Source organism: Geotrypetes seraphini, chromosome 6, assembly GCF_902459505.1.
Source record: "Geotrypetes seraphini chromosome 6, aGeoSer1.1, whole genome shotgun sequence".
Taxonomy (NCBI): Eukaryota; Metazoa; Chordata; class Amphibia; order Gymnophiona; family Dermophiidae; genus Geotrypetes; species Geotrypetes seraphini.
The window spans coordinates 146,657,148-146,677,474 of record NC_047089.1 but is presented as its reverse complement, the minus strand read 5'-3'; the positions used below and the strand labels follow the sequence as shown (position 1 = coordinate 146,677,474).

Below are 20,327 nucleotides of genomic sequence, written 5' to 3'. Positions count from 1 at the left end.
GCCTCCGGCTCGTCTTGGGCGGCAGGGCCTGCAGTGCAAAGCTGTTTTTGCCGGCTTGGGGGGGGGGGTGTCACGAATGTGCAGGGAGCCTTCAACAGTGGCTGTCTCCTCTCCTAGCAGCTCTATACTTACCAGGGCAGTGATTCACTTTGGCAACTTCCCCTTTCCTCAGAGGCGGCAACGGACCCAAGGCTGCCTAAGGAAATCACTTCTGCAGGCAAGTACTGAGAGCTGCTGGAAGGACAGGAAGCCACTGTTGGAGGCTGGAAAGCTGATGGATAAAGGGAGAGCTGCTACTGCACCTGGAGGGAGGTAGAAAGAGAGATGCTGCTGGGAGGGGAAGAGGGAAAGGGATGGGAAGAGAGCTACTGTTGGATAGGGGGGAGGAGGGAAGGGAGAAGGAAGAAAGGAAGGAAACAGCTGGCAGGGAGATTAGAGGAGGGAAAGGGGAGAGACAGGAATGAGAAAGTAGAGAGAGATTGATGCTGGAAAGGGGGTCAGCAGAGAAATGAGAGAGGGATAAAGATGCTAGATCTGGTGTAGGAGAGATAAAAATGAAGAAAGCAGTGAAGCTGGAATGAATGATGTAAAAAGGAGAGAGGAAGCACAGGCTGGATGGAAAGGGGAGAGGGGCATAGAAAGAAGTCAGATACATATGGAAGGGGGAGAGGCCAGACAGTGGATGGAACGGGCAGACGCTGGAAGGAAGAGTGGAAAGAAGATGAAAGCAGAGACCACAAAAGGTAGAAAAAAATCATTTTATTTCTATTTTGTCATTACAATATGTCAGATTTGAAATATATATCCTGCTAGAGACATAACTGGGGACTGCAAAGCCTAATACTATTCCTGTCATGTGTTGACTGCAGTATTCTGTTAGCATGATATTTCTGTGTAGCATTCTGTAATAATTTGGCTTGTTCAGTTTTCTTGATAGTAGAGGGGATATATGTGAAGGGGAGGGGAGACAGGGGTTTTGTTGGTCCTTGCTCTGAATATTTATATTTATAAAATGACAATTGTACAGAATATTGTTTCTTTTTATACTTTAATAAAATACGTTCAATATAAAATCATAACTGAGGCTTGTGCAGATGGGATCAGATGGTTTGTGGGGACCGAGCTTGCGGAGACTGGGTGAAAATGTGTTTTTATTTCGGTCTTAGTAGTTTGCCGGTCCACAAAATAATTATTTTATTTATGCCGGTCCACGGGTGTAAAAAGGTTGAAGAACACTGGACTAGAGTATGTCCCCATGAACCTACAAATCTTAAATTCAGTTCCATAACTGGCCTGGAACTTAAGCTGGCCTGATGCCTTGACAACATATTTATTTGGCTCATAACTTGCTGGCGCCCGATATTTTTAGCTCACAGTGAAAAAAGTTTGCTCACAACACCCGCCCGCTTAGAGGGAACACTGGCACGAGTGGTGTTCCTCAGGGGTCGGTACTCGGGCCGCTGCTGTTCAATGTATTTATAAATGATCTAGAAACAGGGATGAAGTGTGAAGTAATAAAATTCACAGACGACACCAAACTATTTAGTGGAGATGGGACTAAAGAGGACTGTGAGGATTTACAAAGGGACCTGAACAAACTAGAAGAGTGGGCGACGAGATGGTAAATGAAGTTTAATGTAGAGAAATGTAAAGTCTTGCATGTAGAAAACAGAAACCTGAAGTACAGCTATACGATGGGAGGGCTGGTAATGGGTGAAAGTACCCTAGAAAAGGACTTGGGGGGTAATAGTGGAAAAGACAATGAAGCCGTCGGCACAGTGCGCAGCGGCCTCTAAACTAAACCAAACCTTAGGTTTGTATACCGCGCAATCTCCACAAGCGTAGAGCTCGGCACGGTTTACAGGGTTAGGTTGAAAAGGAGCTACAATGAAGGGTTATAGGAAAGGAGCTAGGAAGATAAAGAGGGACAGGGAACCAAAAAGCGGGAAGTGTTAGATTTTTGAAAAGAGCCAAGTTTTCAGGTGTTTGCGGAAGGATTGGAGGGAACTTGAAACTCTGAGCGGGGATGTGAGGTTATTCCAGAGTTCTGTGGTTCTAAAGGGGAGGGATGTTCCTAGTTTTCCTACGCGGATATACCTTTTGTAGAGGGGAATGATAGTTTCAGTTTTTGGGAGGATCTAGTGGAATTAGGGTTAGAGGAATTCCAGAAGAGTGGGATAACGGGAGGGAGGATGCCATGTAGGATCTTGAAGGCTAAACAGGCACATTTAAAGAGGACTCTGGTGTGAACTGGGAGCCAGTGAAGTTTGGACAGGAGTGGGGAGACATTGTCGAACTTGCCTTTTGCGAAAATAAGCTTGGCCGCAGCGTTCTGGATTAGCTGAAGTCTATGGAGTTTTTTTTTAGTTAGGCTTAAATAGATGGAGTTGCAATAATCCAGTCTAGAGAGGATGGTGGATTTAACAAGGACGATGAAGTGAGAATGATGAAAGTATGATCTCACTTTCCTCAGCATATGAAGACTAAAGAAGCATTTTTTCACCAAGAAGTTGAGGTGATCATTGAAGGAGAGAGAGGAGTCTATGATGATGCCAAGGACTTTGCTTGAAAACTCAAACTGATGAGTGGAGCCGGAATATAATGGAATGTAGGTGGGTAAATGATCTAATATTGGACCGAGCCAAAGTAATTTTGTTTTGGACTCATTCAATTTCATTTGTACAGAATGTGCCCAGGAATGGAGGTTCATTATACATGCGGATATGTTCTCAGCGAGATTAGTGAGGTTCGAGTCAGTCTCAAGGAGGATGAGGATATCGTCGGCATAGGTGTAGAGAGTTTCCAGGGGGGATAGGTGAAGAAGTTTCAGAGAGGACATGTAAATATTGAAAAGGATAGGAGAGAGGGGTGAGCCTTGCGGGACTCCACATATCGGCTTTCAGGGAGGGGATGAGGTACCGTTTATGTTAACGGTGTAGGAGCGTAAGCGTAGGAATTTCGAGAACCAGTCTAGGACTGTGGAACTTATGCCTATTTCAGAGAGTTGGAAGATTAAGATATCATGATGGACTATGTCGAAAGCTGCGGAGAGATCGAATTGTAGAAGTACAGCGAATTTGTTGCGAGAATGAAGTTGTTGTACCTTAGAGATTAGTGAGGCTAATAGGGATTCGGTGCTGAAGTTGGGTCTGAAGCCGAATTGGTAGGGTAGGAGAATAGAGAATCTTTCTAGGTAGGATGAGAGTTGAGTGGATATGATGGATTCTAACATCTTGGTTAGGAAAGGGATGTTTGCTATTGGACGGTAATTGGAGGGAATAGAGAGATCAAGGTCGGTCTTTTTCAGTAGAGGGGTTAATGCAATATGTCCCATTTCGGAGGAGAAAAGGCCCGATGTTAGAGCAGCGTTTATAAGTTTGGTGAAGGAAGCGATGGCCTGTGCAGAGATATTCTCGAATAGGTAGGAGGGGAAAGGGTCCAAGGTACACTTGCAAGATTTTAGTTTGAGGCAGAGTTTGGAGACTTGCAATTTGGAAACAAGCTCAAAAACGGTTCAGGATCTGTTGGCTGGAATGGGATTAGAGACAGATAGGGAAGGGTTGAGGTCAGTAGAGATTAGGGAGTTGTAGGAGACTGTAGGCGGGAAGGAGCATCTTAGGGTGGTAACCTTTTCATTGAATAATTTTGCAAGGGCATCTGCTGATAGTGACGAGGGGAGCAAGGATGGGTTATTTTTTGTAGTTAAGGAGCGCCAAATGTTAAACAACGCACTGATCTGGTTGTTGGATCTGGAGATTTTATCTTCAAAGAAGGCGAATAGAATGCTAGGTATTATCAAGAAAGGTATTACGACCAGAACGAAAGAAGTAATCTTGCCATTGTATCGGTCGATGGTGCGCCCGTATCTGGAGTACTGCGTCCAATAATGGTTGCCGTACCTTAAGAAGGATATGGCGATACTCGAGAGAGTACAGAAAAGAGCGACGCGATTGATAAAGGGTATGGAAAACCTTTCATATGCTGAAAGATTAGAGAAACTGGGGCTCTTTTCCCTGGAAAAGCGGAGGCTTAGAGGGGACATGATAGAGACTTACAAGATCATGAAGGGAGGGCATAGAGAAAGTGGAGAGGGACAGGTTCTTCAAACTTTCGAAAACTACAAGAACAAGAGGGCATTCGGAAAAATTAAGAGGTGACAGATTCAGAACCAATGCTAGGAAGTTCTTCTTCACCCAAAGGGTGGTGGACACCTGGAATGCGCTTCCAGAGGGTGTGATAGGACAGAGTACGGTATCGGGGTTCAAGAGGGGATTAGATGATTTCCTGAAGGAAAAAGGAATAGAAGGGTATAGATAGAGGATTACTATACAGGTCCTGGACCTGATGGGCGCCACGTGAGCGGACTGCTGGGCACGATGGACCTCTGGTCTGACCCAGCAGAGGCACTGCTTATGTTCTTATGTTCTCTCTCTAAAATTGAAAGGGGATAGATTCCATACTAACGTAAGGAAGTTCTTCACCCAGAGAGTGGAAGAAAACTGGAATGCTCTTCCAGAGTCTGACATAGGGGAAAACATCCTCCAGGGATTCAAGACAAAGTTAGACAAGTTCCTGATGAACCAGAATGTACTCAGGTAGGGCTAGTCTCAGTTATGGCGCTGGTCTTTGACCAGAGGGCCGCCGTGTGAGCAGACTGCTGGCATGATGGACCACTGGTCTGACCCAGAAGAGGTAATTCTTATGTTCTTACAGTTTGAGCAGTCATTTGGCGATTTAGAAACACTTTTTAATAAAGAAGTAAAAATAATGGATCTGATTTCCTGAGGAAGGGCAGGGGAAGTCCTGTCTCAAACATACAAATGAAAAATGACTGAAGTCCTTCCAAAGGCAAGATCATAAATGTGGGGCAAGAATCCAAGACACAAGTACTCCAAATTTCCTTACTAGACTTAAGATGTTCCATTTTAAAAGGAGCAAATGCATTCCAAGTACAGTCCACTACAGCAGCCTCATTAGCCAAGGATGATGGTAAAAACTCTAAATGGTCACAATCTTCTGATGAAAAATAAGTGGCCAAATCTATGGCTGAAGGACAGTTGGGGGTTAAACAATGACTGAATATGAACTAGTTCCTATCACCAGAACTGATTATCTTTCAAAAATAGGATTTTATAGCTTTCAAAAGCTTAAGCTTATAGTTTTTAATCATATTTCTGTATGATAGATCAACATCCAACTTTGGCTGAACCTATAACTTCTCAAGTTTTCTAGAAGCAGCCTTTAATGTCTGAAGCTCCAGGGTAAATCAAGGTGAACATATAAATTTTGCTTTAACATACTAATTTCATATTAGCAGTAATAAATATGCTGCTAAAAACAATCTAGTCAAAAAATATTGCTTAATGAGTATTTGGGGACCGGCCTGTTTGCTTAGTAGCAGCACTATGGACCACCATATGAAAGGACCAGGGTTTCATTTATAACTCAGATCTTTCAGTCCTTGAGGGCCGGATATTCTAAAACCATCGTTAAAATCCTGTGGAGCGCTGTGTTACCGGTAAATTGTCCAATTTGAAAATGGCAATTGATATTAAAACAATTTTTCATGCAAATGAGTTTTGTGAAGGCCTGGCATAACCCCATCCGAACAGCTATTGGAGAAAGCAACTGACACATGTGCAGAGCCAAAAGAGGAAGTCCAAACAGCTGAGCAGTAGGGGAAGCCCAGAAGCAGTCTCCTGCCGCTCTGCTTTTTGGGGCAAGGACAGTAGGTTTATTTATTTATTTATTTTTTAATGGGCACAGATATGCACGTGTTACACAAGCACAATATCTGTGCCCAATTAAAAAAAAAAAAAAAAAAGAAAGTCTTGCTGGGATCCCCCCAATGGTCCATTCCTTCACCCAAATTTAAAAAAAAAATAAAAATCAGCATCCCTCTTGTCGATCTTAATGGGGGAGGGGGGAGCATTGGAAATCTGAGCGTCCGAGCCAGTAGGGAGTAGGTATCCCTCCTGCTCTGTCAATTATTCTTATTATTTTTTTTAAAGTTCAGGTTTGAGGGAGGGGGCCATCGTGGGGGGGGGTTGGCACAACTTTATAAACATTTTTAAGAGAGACAGATATTGTACATGTGTAATACATGGACATCTGTGCCCATTAAAAAGATAAAATAATAAGCTGCGCTTTTTTTTTTTTTTTTAACATTATTGGCACCACCAGACCTATCGGAGATTTCAGAGCATTAAAATTTAGCGCTTCATTTTGTGCATCACCTGGAAATTGATCGGAGTGCTCATTTTAATACTGATGAGCTTGTTGTAATCCATTTACATAAGATTATCAGAGGCTGCTACAAACCACAGAAAAGAAAGCGGCAAAAGTTTGGGCATCAATAGCTGAAATATTTCAATGCTAAATCAGTTAAAACTGGTTTAGCGTTGATTGTTAAAGGCATGGTGAGTTTTGAGCATATGGACCTGAGTTGGCCTTGGCTGGAAATCTTGTGGAGGCAGCATTCATAGCCGCTGGTGGGGGGCTGAGAAGAGGAGGGAAGACAGGAGTAGGCATGCACTCATTGTGTAATTAATAGTCAGGCTCAGATGCACTAAAGTCAGTGATCATCTAACGATCGTTGCTAAACCCATGTAAAGTAACAGTGACTGATGCTTTAACATGGCTTCCTGATGCACAAAAAAATGTGATCGCTTTTAGTGATCTGAAAAAAAGTGACTGGTCAAGACCAGTCGCCTACCTATTCTGCTAGTTCAGCCCTGAAATTAATATATTTATAACATACCATACCTTTTTTTTAATGGGGACAGATTTTGTACATAACATGCACAACATCTGTGTTCATTAAAAGGGGAAAAAAAAAGTTTTCTTGCCCCGAACAGCTAACTGTCAGGAGGCTGCTTCACAGCTCCCCCCTGCCAGCTCTGCACATGTGTATGTGTCGCTCTCACAGCGATTCATCAGTGGAATTGGATAGGGATTATGATGAACCTCTGCTGAAATCATTTGCATGCAAACTTGTTTGAGCATCAGTTGCTCTTTTGGAATCTGCCAAAAATCAGACTGCAGTGGACCCACGTGGTCTTACTGACCCTGTTTAGTACATCTAGGCATCAGTAAACTGGGAAGGGATTTAAAACATGGGAAAATTCCTCAGTTAGTTGCAAATTAACAGTTGAGTAGTGTAATTATTAGAAGAGTAGACTGAGAACCAAGGAAATCAGTTTCAAAATCAACCAATTCTCCCTGTAACCTTGGACAAGTCACTATCCTCCATTGCATGAGTTTCAATCTTAGGGCCAGCCATTAGCACATGTGAATAGTACATGGGTCTTGCTTCACAGAACTGCAGTAAACAATGCATTTATGTATGCTAACTTGATAGAGGTTTTTAATAAATCTAGCCTTTAGATTGTAACCCCTCCAGGGCCAAGAAAAACACTTACGGTTCCTAAATGTAATTCACCTTACTGAAAAGTTGTGAGCTGAACACAAAATAAATTTAAAAAATAAGTACTGGCACCAGAATCCAGCTCTGGTTTTGAGTCAATCAGAAGCCTATAAAGTGCAGGAGAAATAAAAATTGACATTATTCACTATGCTGACCAAATAAAAATTATCACCCTCTACTAGTCTCACAACAGCAGCAAATTAAGACAAACTACTAAAAAAAAAAAAAAAATATCTTGGCAGCAGTATTAACTATGAATAAAACACTTTCTGGCCAATATTCTCAAATACATGCATATTAAACTTGTCAGTACAAAGTCAAGGAATTAAATGACCTTACAGCAGGTTTGTTGGGTCTGAAGATTTCTTTCTTCTCTTCTGTTTTTTTGGCTACATTTTCTGGACGCTGAGATTGTGAACCTTCTGACTTAGATGAAGCTATATCCCGCCAAAGCCCCACAGAGAAAAATAGAGGGGAAAAAAAGATTAAATGTGTCAAAATATGACTTTTTTTTTCTCAAGACAGGACCACTGGGCATATAAGTACATATATGGTAATAAGCACTATACTTATATTGGTACACATACTGTCCCTCTTATCCTATAAGCTTGGGCACCCAACTTTACATTTAGCGTGTAAAGTTCGGCACCCATTAAAAAAAAAAAAAAGGTCAGCTCTATGCAAGTTAATTTAATAATTGGCTAAGTTTTGTGTTAATCAACATTTATTAAACAAACAGACCTTAGTTGCTATTCTAGAAATTACATGCTCATTTTCTGCCTTGCAGCTTCTATGGGGTAGGGGAGATGCATACCATAGAGCACTACCAACTGCTAGGTATAAGCAGGTGTATTTTATGTCCATGCATAAAGACGTGAAGCTGCAAATGTACACTAGCCCTTCTACACTCTTAATGACAGTTCTGTGAGGAACTATCTATAGAATTCTTGCTTAGTATGCTTCATCCTGGCACCAACATTTCAATACAATACAAAACAAAACTGAGAGAAAAATAATTCAAAAAAAGGATTCAATAATAACTTATATAATCAAAATAAAGAATCCCCTAAGAGAAAAGTATTCTTATAAATATCAAGTCAAAAATAGTGTAATGCAGTAAGATAATCAAATTGATAAATAACTTATACACTTTATTAATTATTACTTTCATTCATATCATCAAAATTGCATCAAAACACATATATATACAAAACCTAGTCAAACAATAAGCTAAAAATCAGTAAGCTAAAACACATACATAAATGCAAAACCAAGACAGCCAAGGGGATTAGCTCTGTTCATAAAGAGAATGTTCAACAAATCACTTAGCTTGAAAATCCAGTAAAGCCAAAGCCACAAATGGGCACCCCAGCCATCTTGGGATCAGGTGAAACAAGTCCAAATCAATTCCAATCCAAATCTAAAATAGAGCAAAGTGTTGGAGTGCAGATGCAAATGCGGTGAAGAAGCAACCGTGTATCAATGAGATGCAAAGGCAGGCTCAAAAAACATTCCACAGTGTTACCAAACACAGAAAAAAAGCCAGAAAGGCTGCCAGTCTTCTCACCCTTCCTCGACACAGGCCGTGTTTCGATACTGTCTTTGTCAAGAGGAAGAACTGGGCGGGCAGAGAATCAAAGCCGGAAATCTCAGAAGCAAAGCTTGACTTGAAACGCCATACATACGTTGCACTTCAGCACTCTGCTTTATTTTGATTTGGATTGGAATTGATTTGGACTTGTTTCACCTGATCCCAAGATGGCCAGGATGCCCATTTGTGGCCTTGGCTTTACTGGATTTTCAAGCTAAGTGATTTGTTGAACATTCTCTTTATGAACAGAGCTAATCCCCTTGGCTGTCTTGGTTTTACATTTATATATGTGTTTTAGCTTACTGATTTTTAGCTTATTGTTCATCTAGGTTTTGTATATATGTGTGTTTTGATGCAATTTTGATGATATGAATGAAAGTAATAATTAATAAAGTGTATAACTTATTTATCAATTTGATTATCTTACTGCATTACACTATTTTTGACTTGATATTTATAGAAATACTTTTCTCTCAGGGGATTCTTTATTTTGACCAACATTTCAATGCCATTTATACAGTATAATCTACCTTTGTATCTCTATTCTTCATAGTTTTTAGGATACTCATTAATCAAACACATACACACATCAGTTATACACTGAACGGGTACACTTCTATCACACAGTTATACACTTTAGTAAAACACTTGTTTTGTATCTCATATGCACACTGATGTGTATTTCATATGCACACTGATTTCACAGTTCTTAAGGGAACACATTAGTCGCACACATCTAGAGCCATAGCTTTCTCACTGATGCAGTTTTTTAATGGTATTCCATTTGCTTTGGGTACCACCAATCATACAGAACTTTCATTTATACTTTTTTCAAACTATCCTCTATAATAAAACCCTAAGCGTGCATGCGCACTTAGGGTTTCGTGTTCTCTGCCGCCCTGATCTCTGGTCAGTGGCCGTATTCTATTTTAGATATTTTAGAACATGGCGGCAGGGAACACTCCGGCGACTCCCCCCTCCTGCCCTCACTCACCAACCGCTGCCGCTCCTCTTCAAAGCAGCCAGCTGAGGATCGCCGACCGGCTGTAGTGAACCTCGCAGGTCGCTCTCCACCTGGTAGCATGTTCCCTCTGATGCGATCGCTCAGCAGGTTGCTCAGCAGGCTGCTTTGAAGAGGAGCAGCGGCGGCGGCAGTGGTTCATGCCGGTGGGAGGATAAGAACAGACATGGCACAACAGAGGGCAGGGGGAGAGGGGGCTGCTTTGGGGGAGGGGTGTGCACAGCAATCATGCTTTGTTCTGGGAGGGGGGGACAGAAGGGGGCCACGGAGCACGCAGGCATGGCACAACAGGGGGCAGGGGGAGAGGGAAAGGGGGCTGCTTTGGGGGGAGGGGTGTGCTGTGGGGGCAGACATCATGCTTTGTTCAACAGAAGGGAGCCACGGAGCAAGTAGGCATGGCACAACAAGGAGCAGGGGAAGAGGGAAAGGGGGCTGCTTTGGGGGGAGGGGTGTGCTGGGGGCAGACATCATGCTTTGTTCTGGGAGGGGGAACAGAAGGGGGCCACGTAGCAGGCATGCATGGCACAACAGGGGAAGAGGGAAAGGGGCTGTTTTGGGGGAGGGGTGTGCTGGGGGGCAGACAGCAATCATGCTTTGCTCTGGGGGGAACAGAAGGGGGCCATGGAGCAGGCAGACATGGCACAACAGGGGGCCAAGGGGAGAGGGAAAGGGGGCTGCTTTGAGGGAGGGGTGTGCTGGGGTCAGACAGTAATCATGCTTTGTTCTGGGAGGGGGGGAACAGAAGGGAGCCATGGAGAGACAGACAGGTATGGCGCAACAGAGAAATATAGGCAGGCAGGGGGCCAGGGAGACAGAAAGAAAGACAGACAGACAGGGAGCCGGGGAGAGACACAGACAGAAAAAATGACACAGACAGACAGCGTCCAAGGAGAGAGAGACAAAGAAAAAAACAAACAGGCAGACAGACATCTACTCTAGCATCCGTTAATATAACAGGCTTAAACACTAGTGATTCATATTGGTTTCAACCTTTTTTAAGATATGGTTCCTTCTAATAATAATAATTTTATTCTTATATACTGCCAGACCATGCCAGTTATAGGCGGTTTACAACAAGAGAAACGGAAACAGTCAGCGAATTATACAGAATCATAGTAAGATACATAACAAACAAATGAACAAAATAGTAAAAAAACCTAGGTTACAAATCTATCAAATAATTGCGTTTTTACTAGTTTTCTAAAATAGTAAGATGAAATACATGGAATAATTTTACCAAGTCAATCGTTCATTTTGGCTGCCTGAAAAGCAAGAGTTCTATCAAGAAATCTCTTGAAACAAGATTTTATAGTAGGATATATAAATAGATGTATTCATGTAGGCTTGTTGGAAAGATCCAGGAAGAAATGGGAAATGAGGTAAGCTGGAGACATACCAAAAATTGATTTAACAAAGATACAGGCAAATTTGAACAGGACTCTTACCTCCATTGGTAACCCGTGTAATTTTTGGTAACAGGGACTAATGTGCTCCCATTTAAAAAAACAAAAAAATCAACCATTTACCTTTCTCATTAGATCTTTGGGGCTTTTTCATTTTTCTGATCCATTTTTGCCTCTTCTTTTATGTCCATGTAGTTCATTTGTCATTACATTTTAGGTGCTCTTTCAGTTTGCTTTTCTACATATCTGTATTTATTTAAAATACTTGTATCCTGCATATCCAAAATTCTATGTGGGTTACAAAACACTCATAACCCGTTTATACATAGCTTTTTTGGTATAATATTTAGAATACATCGTTTAACATTAAGGATCTTTAACCACTTTGTTATCTTCACAGAAATTGGCAGTTGCCTTGAAAAAGCATCTTTTGGCGAAACGGGAACCATCGGTTCTTTAGTCGTTTCTTTCATCGTGTTTAACAGTGCAGAGTGCATTCATTCAACTGTGCACACAACATAAGAACATAAGAATAGCCTTACTGGATCAGACCAATGGTCCATCAAGCCCAGTAGCCCATTCTCATGGTGGCCAATCCAGGTCACTAGCACCTGGCCAAAACCTAAAGAGTAGTAACATTCCATGCTACCAATCCAGGGAAAGCAGTGGCTTCCCCCATGTCTTTCTCAATAACAGACTATGCGTTGAAAGTTACACATTGTATTTTTCATGCTATGGTTATTTGAAGTTCTTTATAATAGATTGATATCCAAAATAAGGAATTTGTTGCATGTTAAGATCAGTAATAGTTAATATATATTTGTTTTATGGAGTGCCGAACAACATAAAGAGTTTGTTGAATTCTGCCATACAAAGTAAAAAAAAAAAAAAAATATATATATATATATACAAATATTTAAACTATTAAGAGAACAATATCTTTAAATGATTTTTTGAAGGTTTTTCCAGGATCGATGAAAGAAAATTCAATCCAAACATAACCAATAGACATCAATGGATTTCTGAGATCCTTTTCCTTCATCTGTGGTTGTAGTGGCATGCATGTATAACGAATAGACCTTCTGCTGTTTGACATTTTGTATTTTTGGTTTATTCCTATTTTTTGCTTCGATATATTGGATGTAAAAAAGAGGCCCCTTACTCTAAGTGAGCAGAGATGGAAAGATTTGCAAAGTAATTGGATCCCTAGGGGCTCATAATCAAAACTTAAACATGTCTAAAAATCCACCCAAGTTGGCACTTAGACATCCTAAAAGACAGGTCATCCAAGTGCCGATAATAAAACCAACATTTTAGATGTGTCGCAGAAGTTTTTATGCCTCTGAATACCGCGGTACGTCCATTGCTGAAAGGGGCATATCTCGAGGAGTGGTTAGGGCAGTATATGGGTGAGATGGGGGGGGGCCAACCTAGACTGTCGTCCTGCAGGGATAATCGAATGTTTTACTAGACATACTGGATGAAACTTAAACATTGTGACTTAGACAATGTAAAAACAGGTATAAGTACCAAAAAGTTATCCAACGTGATCAGATAACCAGTGCAGAGACAAAGTTAAGATCCCCACATGCTCCTCCAGTGTTCACTGACCCCCTCACACCTTTGTAAAAAAGTTCTTACCTGTCTCCAGAACATTAGCATCTGGTATAGGAAAGCCTAGTAGAGCTGCACATAGGTGTCCTAAATAGCCTGGGGGGTGGACTAGTGAACCATAGAGAGGAGGACCCAGGCCCATAAGCCACTCTTAACCACTACATTTATGGTGGAACATGTGCGCCCACTAAAACCCCCCCAAACCCTACTCTAAGATTCCCCACTGCTCTGTTGCCATGTCTGGGTGGCCAGTCCATTACAAGATTGGCCCCTCCCATGTCCAAATCGTCTTGTTCTGGAAGTTTAGGACTTGGACAAAATTATGGTTGAAAATGTGGTCTAAACATTGATGTCTTGGCGGTCTGGATGAACAATAAGCTTGGACATCTAGATGGACAATTTTCGGAAAAAAAAATAAATTTCCAGACGTATTTTTCTAAAGTGGCCATTTTCCCACTGCTGACTTTAGGTGTCTAGCACCATACACCCAAATCGGACTTAGACATGTGTTTTGATTATGCCCCTCCTAGAACTCGGCTGAAGTAGAAGGGAGAACCAAGGTTGTCTGGGCCACCGAGGATCATGGTAGCTGACTCATGTTCGAGTCTGACCAACATCTTGAGAATGAGAGGGATTGGTGGAAATTCATAGAGGAACATGTCTGTCCAACCCAGGCATCTGCTTCCAGGCGTTGAGGAGAATACTGTCTGGAGAAGAACTGACGCAATTTGTGATTGTGGAGAAATGCAAACAGGTCTAGCTGAGGAGTCCCCCGTAGTGGATAATGTGGCGTAATACTTTGGAGTTGAGTGTTCACTCATGTGCTCTGTTGGAGAGCAGCATTGTAACTCGTTTAGCTAGATCATCATTCAACACCTCTGAATTTTTTTTTTGTTTTAAAACTTTGGCCAACAACCAACCCCTCGCAGTTTAGACCAAACAGAGGTACAGAAGAGAAACACAAGATGTAGAGAAGCAAATTAGCAGGTAACTTATCCTTCCATAACATCCCTCCAGACTGGCGCTGATGGGCAATACCAAAGTAGTGTCCATCAAGGATGGGGCCCCCGCAAACCTGCCTCTAAAACCCAGGCCCCAAAGAAAGCATCCTAACAGGCATAAACATCCAAAGTCTAGCATATGCACGTCTCTTTGAGCCCCCCTTTCCCTCCCTCCGTGTACTTCTAAAACCAGGGTCCCCCATCCCCTGAAAGTCTGTCCCCCCCCCGAAGCCCTGCATCCCACCCCTGAAGGCCTTTACTCCCCCTCCCCCCCGGAAAGTCTGCGTGTTCCCTCTGGCCTTCCGCACACCATTTACCTAATATCAGCAGTATGCAGAGAAAATCACTGGTTCTAGTGATCTCTGCAAGCTGCTATAGGTCTTCGGAGCTGTTTCCTCTGCCGCAGTTCCACCTCTCCTCTGATATCAGAGACAGGACCGCAGCAGAGGAAACAGCTCTGAAGGCCTATAGCAGCTTGCAGAGATCGCTAGCACAAGCGATCTTCTCTGCAGGCTGCTGATATTAGGTAAATGGAAGCGCAGGAAACCAGGGGGGAAGTCGGACACCAACGGGAGGCAAGGGGGGAAGCTGGACACCATCACTTCCCGACTGACCCTCCCCCCTTGCCCTCTAATGCAGGTGCGGCAGCGGTCGGCCAGCAAGAGGCAACGCTGCTGCTCCTGCTTTAGGGGGCGAAGGGGGAGGGTCAGTTACCGATTCGGAGGCCGATTTTTTTGTTTTAAATCGATTCGAATCGATTCACCCGAAGTGAATCGGTGAACCAATTAGAATCGTGAATCGAGCAGCACTAATGTGTACCTCTTAACATACACAATGTTAACCCTTCTTGTTTTAACATATGCTGTTTTTGCATGTACGAGATAGGTACTCTTGATCACATTTTATTCTATTATGATAAAGAGCCATTTTGGTATTATGTGAGACAGTACTAGACAGATTCTGGCTGTACAAATACTTCTTTGATATTTTTTTACATGACAGAAAATGAATTTTTTTCTTTCTATTGCTTGCCAAAGTGTTTTTGAGTTGTCAAAAAAATATAGAACACATATTTTGGTAGAACATTAACCGATGCATAAATAAAAAAGGTCATAGCTGGTGATAAAACTTATCATACAATGGAACTCTCTAAAATATAGAATCCTCTACAGGGATATATTGATACTTCATAATGTTCTCTGATGATTTTCTTTTGTTTCATTCAGATTACTGCTCTTAATTAAGGGGTGTAAATATTCCAAGTATTGTTCTTTGTTCCAATAGTAGACAACAAAAACTGTCTGGGAAAAAAAAAGATTTAAGACAAAGAAAACAGAAGAAAGACTCTTACATCTCATTCGGAAGCGTTCCCCAGAACCACTCTGCGAACCTGGGTGGGAGCCAGGCTGCGACCCCGAATTACTGGAACCTGAGGAGCTGCCACTGCCTGGTCTTGGCACAAGCTTCTCTACTCTCTCCCAAAGCAACCGTGGCTCTATGTTGCTAGATTAAAGAGAAGGCAAAAGGTGAAAAGACGACTCATGGTTTGTAAGGTTTAAAATTTCTCTTGCAAACATTTTATGACTGATCTGAAGGGTATAGATATTGCTAAACTCCACTGATTATTCACACTTAGCTTAAAGTGCTTAAGCAAACTATTTGACTAAGAACAGCTCTTTTATATACAAGTGAAATACAGCTTTAAGAGTTAATCCACTATTCATATTCTCCTTTTCACTAGACCTCTCTATCTCTGGGGTCCATCTTGACCATATTGTAAATTGCTTGGCCGCATTTTCAAAACGAATAGCAGTATATCAAGTTTATTTATTTTAACAAGCCACAGAACTGTATTTTCATCTTAAAAATTCAGAACATCTAGCTTTTCAATTATTTCAGCTGTTGAATACCCCTGTGTACCCTTGATGGCCTTATGATTCTTCCCACTACAACATATCCTTTCATCAGCTCAAGCCCATCCCCCCTCTGCCACATGCAGCCATTAAATAGCTTAAGGTAGTATGGGACCCTTTTATTAAAGGGTGTTAAAGCCTTCACTCAACAGTTAGCATCATGCTCTGTGATGGCTGTGGGTGCCTAAGCACCCCCAATATTTTGGGACCTCAGATGACCAGGGACAGTGTACAGTCTGGGCATCTCTTCCCCATTTGTCCATCTCCCTCCCTCCCTTCTTCTCACCTTTCCAGTCTCCTTTCCAAAAGAAACCTTCTTTTTCAGGGGCCCCAGCACGGCAGCCATTCTCAGAGGCTGCTGGCGCTGCCTCAAATCTTTCCTTCTGCCGCAATCCGCCTCCCTCTGACAACTTCCTGTTTCTGCCTGGGCAGCCTGTGAGAATGAATGACTGCTGGGGCCAGTACTGCAGAAGGGAGCTATATCTCAAATTTATGACTGCTTAAACGCTAGACGGGAGGCTCATCTGCCCTATATGTTAGCTTTGGAGGTAGACACTGGGAGGCCTCTCTCTTTGCAGGCGTGGAGGGGGGAGGTCTGGCGTCACACTGCTTCATTGGACATGGCTATCCCCTTGGTGGAAAATGGCTATAATGTTCTTTTCAGCTGGTATCTCACGCCAAAACGATTGGTTAAAATGAAGAGGGGGCTCGGGGGGATTGTTGGAGGGATTGTGCTGGTGAAGGTACTTACTTTCACATGTGGTGGAGTTGTGCACTGCTTCTCCACTATTGGACTTCCACCTTTCAACTTCTGTCTGATATATTGCTCAGGCCTGTCTCTCCCTTTGCTGAAATGGCCCTTCTTCATGTGTATGCTGCTGATTGGGGGGAGGGTGAAATTGCTTTTGCCAAACTGCTATTGACTGCAGCTCGCTTGAGTGTGGCCCAATTTTGGAATTTGCTTACTGGGCCTGAGGGGGCACAGGTGCTTGGTAAGCTGAATGAATGGCTTAGCCTGTCCAAACTTCTGGCGTGGAGGCTTTATAAATGGGGCAAGTTTCATAGAGTTTGGCGTTCTTATGAAAGCTGGAAAGATGTGCATACTTGATTGTTTACTCTTATATTTCTCTTTTTCTATTGCCTGAGCCAGAGTGGGGTGGGTAGGGTTGATTGACTTTGTATAATTTGCTGTTCTTTGGGGTGGGGATTTTTCTAAATTTCTGTCCTAGTGGAAGAGAATTATGTTTTATTATGTTTTTGCTTTGCATTTTGATGGCTATTGCTTGTTGAGCTGTGGCTCTAACTTTGACTGCTTGGTAATGTACTTTATTCTGCTGAGCCTTGTTTTTATGGCTCTAGTTGTGGGCTAGTATATGCTCTTAATAAAAGCATTAATTTAAAAAGAAAATCACCAGACAACAAAAATATGATTTTATTTTCAATTTAGTGATTGAAATATGTCAGTTTTGACACTTTATATCTGATGTCTATATTTTGCACTGTTCAGGAAGAAATTCTTTTCTTTCTATTTCTTTGGTTTTGTTTGTGGTCCTGTATTTGCATAGGGGCTGCCTGTGCTCTGCATGTGTGACCAAGGCCAGGTGTTCTGGTAGGAATGAATTTTGAGAAGAATGCAGTATAGTTTAATTTTGTAGTTAACTATAATGTATTGTTAATAAGAATATAAAGAGAGTGTGTGTGAGTGTGGCATTATAATTAGTACAATTATGGGGCGGGGTTTAGGCAGACCAGGGGACTCAACAAGGTCCGTGTTTCGGTGAACACGCCTTCTTCAGAGGTCCTAATTAAATAAGAAATAAAAATAACCAAAGGGCTGAGACACATAAATAACTAACAAACTTAAATAAACGTAAGGAAGTTCTTCTTCACCCAGAGAGTGGTGGAGAGCTGGAATGCTCTTCCAGAGGCTGTTATAGGGGAAAACACCCTCCAGGGATTCAAGACAAGGTTGGACAAGTTCTTGCTGAACCAGAACGAACGCAGGTAGGGTTGGTCTCGGTTAGGGCACAGGTCTTTGACCTGGGGGCCGCCGCGTGAGCGGACTGCTGGGCGCGATGGACCGCTGGTCTGACCCAGCAGCGGCAATTCTTATGTTCTTAAATAATAGTGATAACAAAAACATAAATTTGTTTTAATAAACTTAGCCTGCATCTTGTACTCGTCTGCAGTTTTTCTTTGTTTGTCTTTGTTCATTTTGTCCACTTTCACTATTATTTATTTATTTATGTTTGTTATTTATATGTCTCAGCCCTTTGGATATTTTTATTTCTTATTCAATTAGGACCCCTGAAGAAGAGTCCCCTGGTTTGTTAAAAGGTGATGTACTCTTTGTCTGCAGTTTTTGTTTGTCTGTATCACATCTACCCCTCTCGCCTTTCCTCCAGTGCCTTATGATGAAGACAACAATTTTAGTAGCCTTCCTCTGGACTGACTCCATCCTGTTATATCTTTTTGCAGGTGCAGTTTCCAGAATAGTACACACCAGAGTCTTATACAGGGTGAGGAAGGGGAGGAGAAGTCCTGTAAGCTCAGGTAAAGACCCCTGAGAATTTCCCTGTCATAGCAGGAGCAGGCCAAAGCAAGGCCAATATAGCTAAGACCTAAAATGGTTGCTGGAAAAAGCAAAATGTGCTCTCTGACTAGAAACTGTCAACTCTGAAAGACACTTTGTGCTCTCTGACCAGAACCCACTTCTGCTTTCTTTGAAGCAGAGGCAACCAGAAGGAACAGTTAAGAGAGAAAAACAATTCTGGTGAAAAATATAAGTAGCATAACTTTATGGAAGTTTCACAAGAAGAAAGACGAACCACGAATACGAGTGTACAAGAAGGCTAACCACAGAACTGAAAAGCTGTTAGGCCAGGTGCTCGAGGAGGTTCTTGATATATTAAAAGGACACTTATGGGGAAATGAGGGTAGAATTAGATGGAAAAAGGCGTGACGCAGTATCACTCAATTATGTTAACCAATCCATAGATTAATAAATGAGATAAAGAATATGATTAACTAATGAAAGTGTGAAATGTAACATGCACCAACGTGGGCCAGAGCTGTCAGAATCATTTAAAAGAAAACTCTTTGAACCAAGGATTCAGAACTCTTTGGAAGTTCTCCATCAGCCTGGCCAGCCTGGTGTATGCTCTATTACTCTGTAAGCTGTGTGATTTGTTCCTGTAAGCTATTGCTATTGATTATTAAACTCATATTATTTGTATCAGCATAAAGAGAGTCGAGTGGTCTATCAGTGGAGGCCATAATAGCCGGCTCTTCAAAGGGTATAAATACCTCCTTTTTCCTACTGGCCATACATCTCTCTATGCACCCTAGCATCCTTTTAGCTTTTGCTGTTGAGTTTTCAACCTGTTTGGCCACCTTAAGATCACAACATATCACTGCCAAGTCCCACTCCTTAAACTATAACCGCTCCCTCTGGTTTTTGAAGCCCAAATGTATGACCTTGCATTTCTTAGTATTATATCTTAGCTGCTAAATTTCAGACCGTTCTTCAAGCTTTGCTAATGTTGTTCACATTATCAGGGGTGTATACTCTATTGCAGATTTTGGAATCATCTGCAAAGAGGCAGATCTTACCCGACAACCCTTCAGGTGGAGAACAGGCATGGAAGTGCTAAATAACTAGCGATAGAGAATAACACAGGGACAAATTTGTCTCCATCCCTGCAGGAACTCAATTTCCCCATCCCCGCAAGTTTTGTCGCTGTCCTTGTCTCTACCTTAACCACACAAGCCTCGAACACTTATGATTTTAAAGTGTTTGAGGCTTGTGCAGATGAGGATGGAGTTAGCAGGAATGGGACAGGGACAAGAAAAGAACTCGCGGGGATTGGATGGGAAAATGAGTTCCCGCGGAGACGGGGAAACATTTGTCCTCTAGCTAGAGAGTTAAACTTCATGTGGCTAACATGGAGTTAATGCAGGAATATTGTGGGGGAAATTCTATAAATGTCACTGAAATTTAGGCACCAGTAGGAGCCCTACCAGCACCTAAGTAAATTCAGAAACACCATTTAAAAAGGCAAAAAAAATGGTAAGAATAAAGCACCTACTGGCACCTAAATAAAAGGCACCGGAAATGCGCTTACATAGGTGCTTTAGGCCGCTGAATGCCAAAGTAAGTGTGATCAATGCCAGAAGTGGTGTTAGGCAGCTTAAAGCGCCTTCATAGGCGCGATTCATGCAAAGATAGGCATTGAAAATGGAAAACCATGGCCTACATTTCTGGCACCTATCTTTGCTGAGGGATCGCAAAAATAATGCACAACTTACCAGTTCAGCTAATCTCGGCAATCAGATGAGCCAGCAGGACTCGCTGAAGT

At 42.2% G+C, this 20,327-nt stretch overlaps 1 protein-coding gene across 5 annotated transcripts in view; it reads right to left on the bottom strand.

Annotated features, from left to right (window-relative positions):
- Positions 1-20,327, bottom strand: part of MAP4K4 (mitogen-activated protein kinase kinase kinase kinase 4) — a 447,614-nt gene that overhangs the window by 95,813 nt on the left and 331,474 nt on the right. For all 5 annotated transcript variants that reach the window (XM_033948219.1, XM_033948217.1, XM_033948220.1 and 2 more), the window contains 2 exons: positions 15,408-15,559; positions 7,766-7,863 (listed from right to left, as the gene is read on the bottom strand). In XM_033948219.1, the coding sequence (XP_033804110.1) occupies positions 7,766-7,863; positions 15,408-15,559 (250 nt within the window). The remainder of the gene's footprint in view (positions 1-7,765; positions 7,864-15,407; positions 15,560-20,327) is intronic.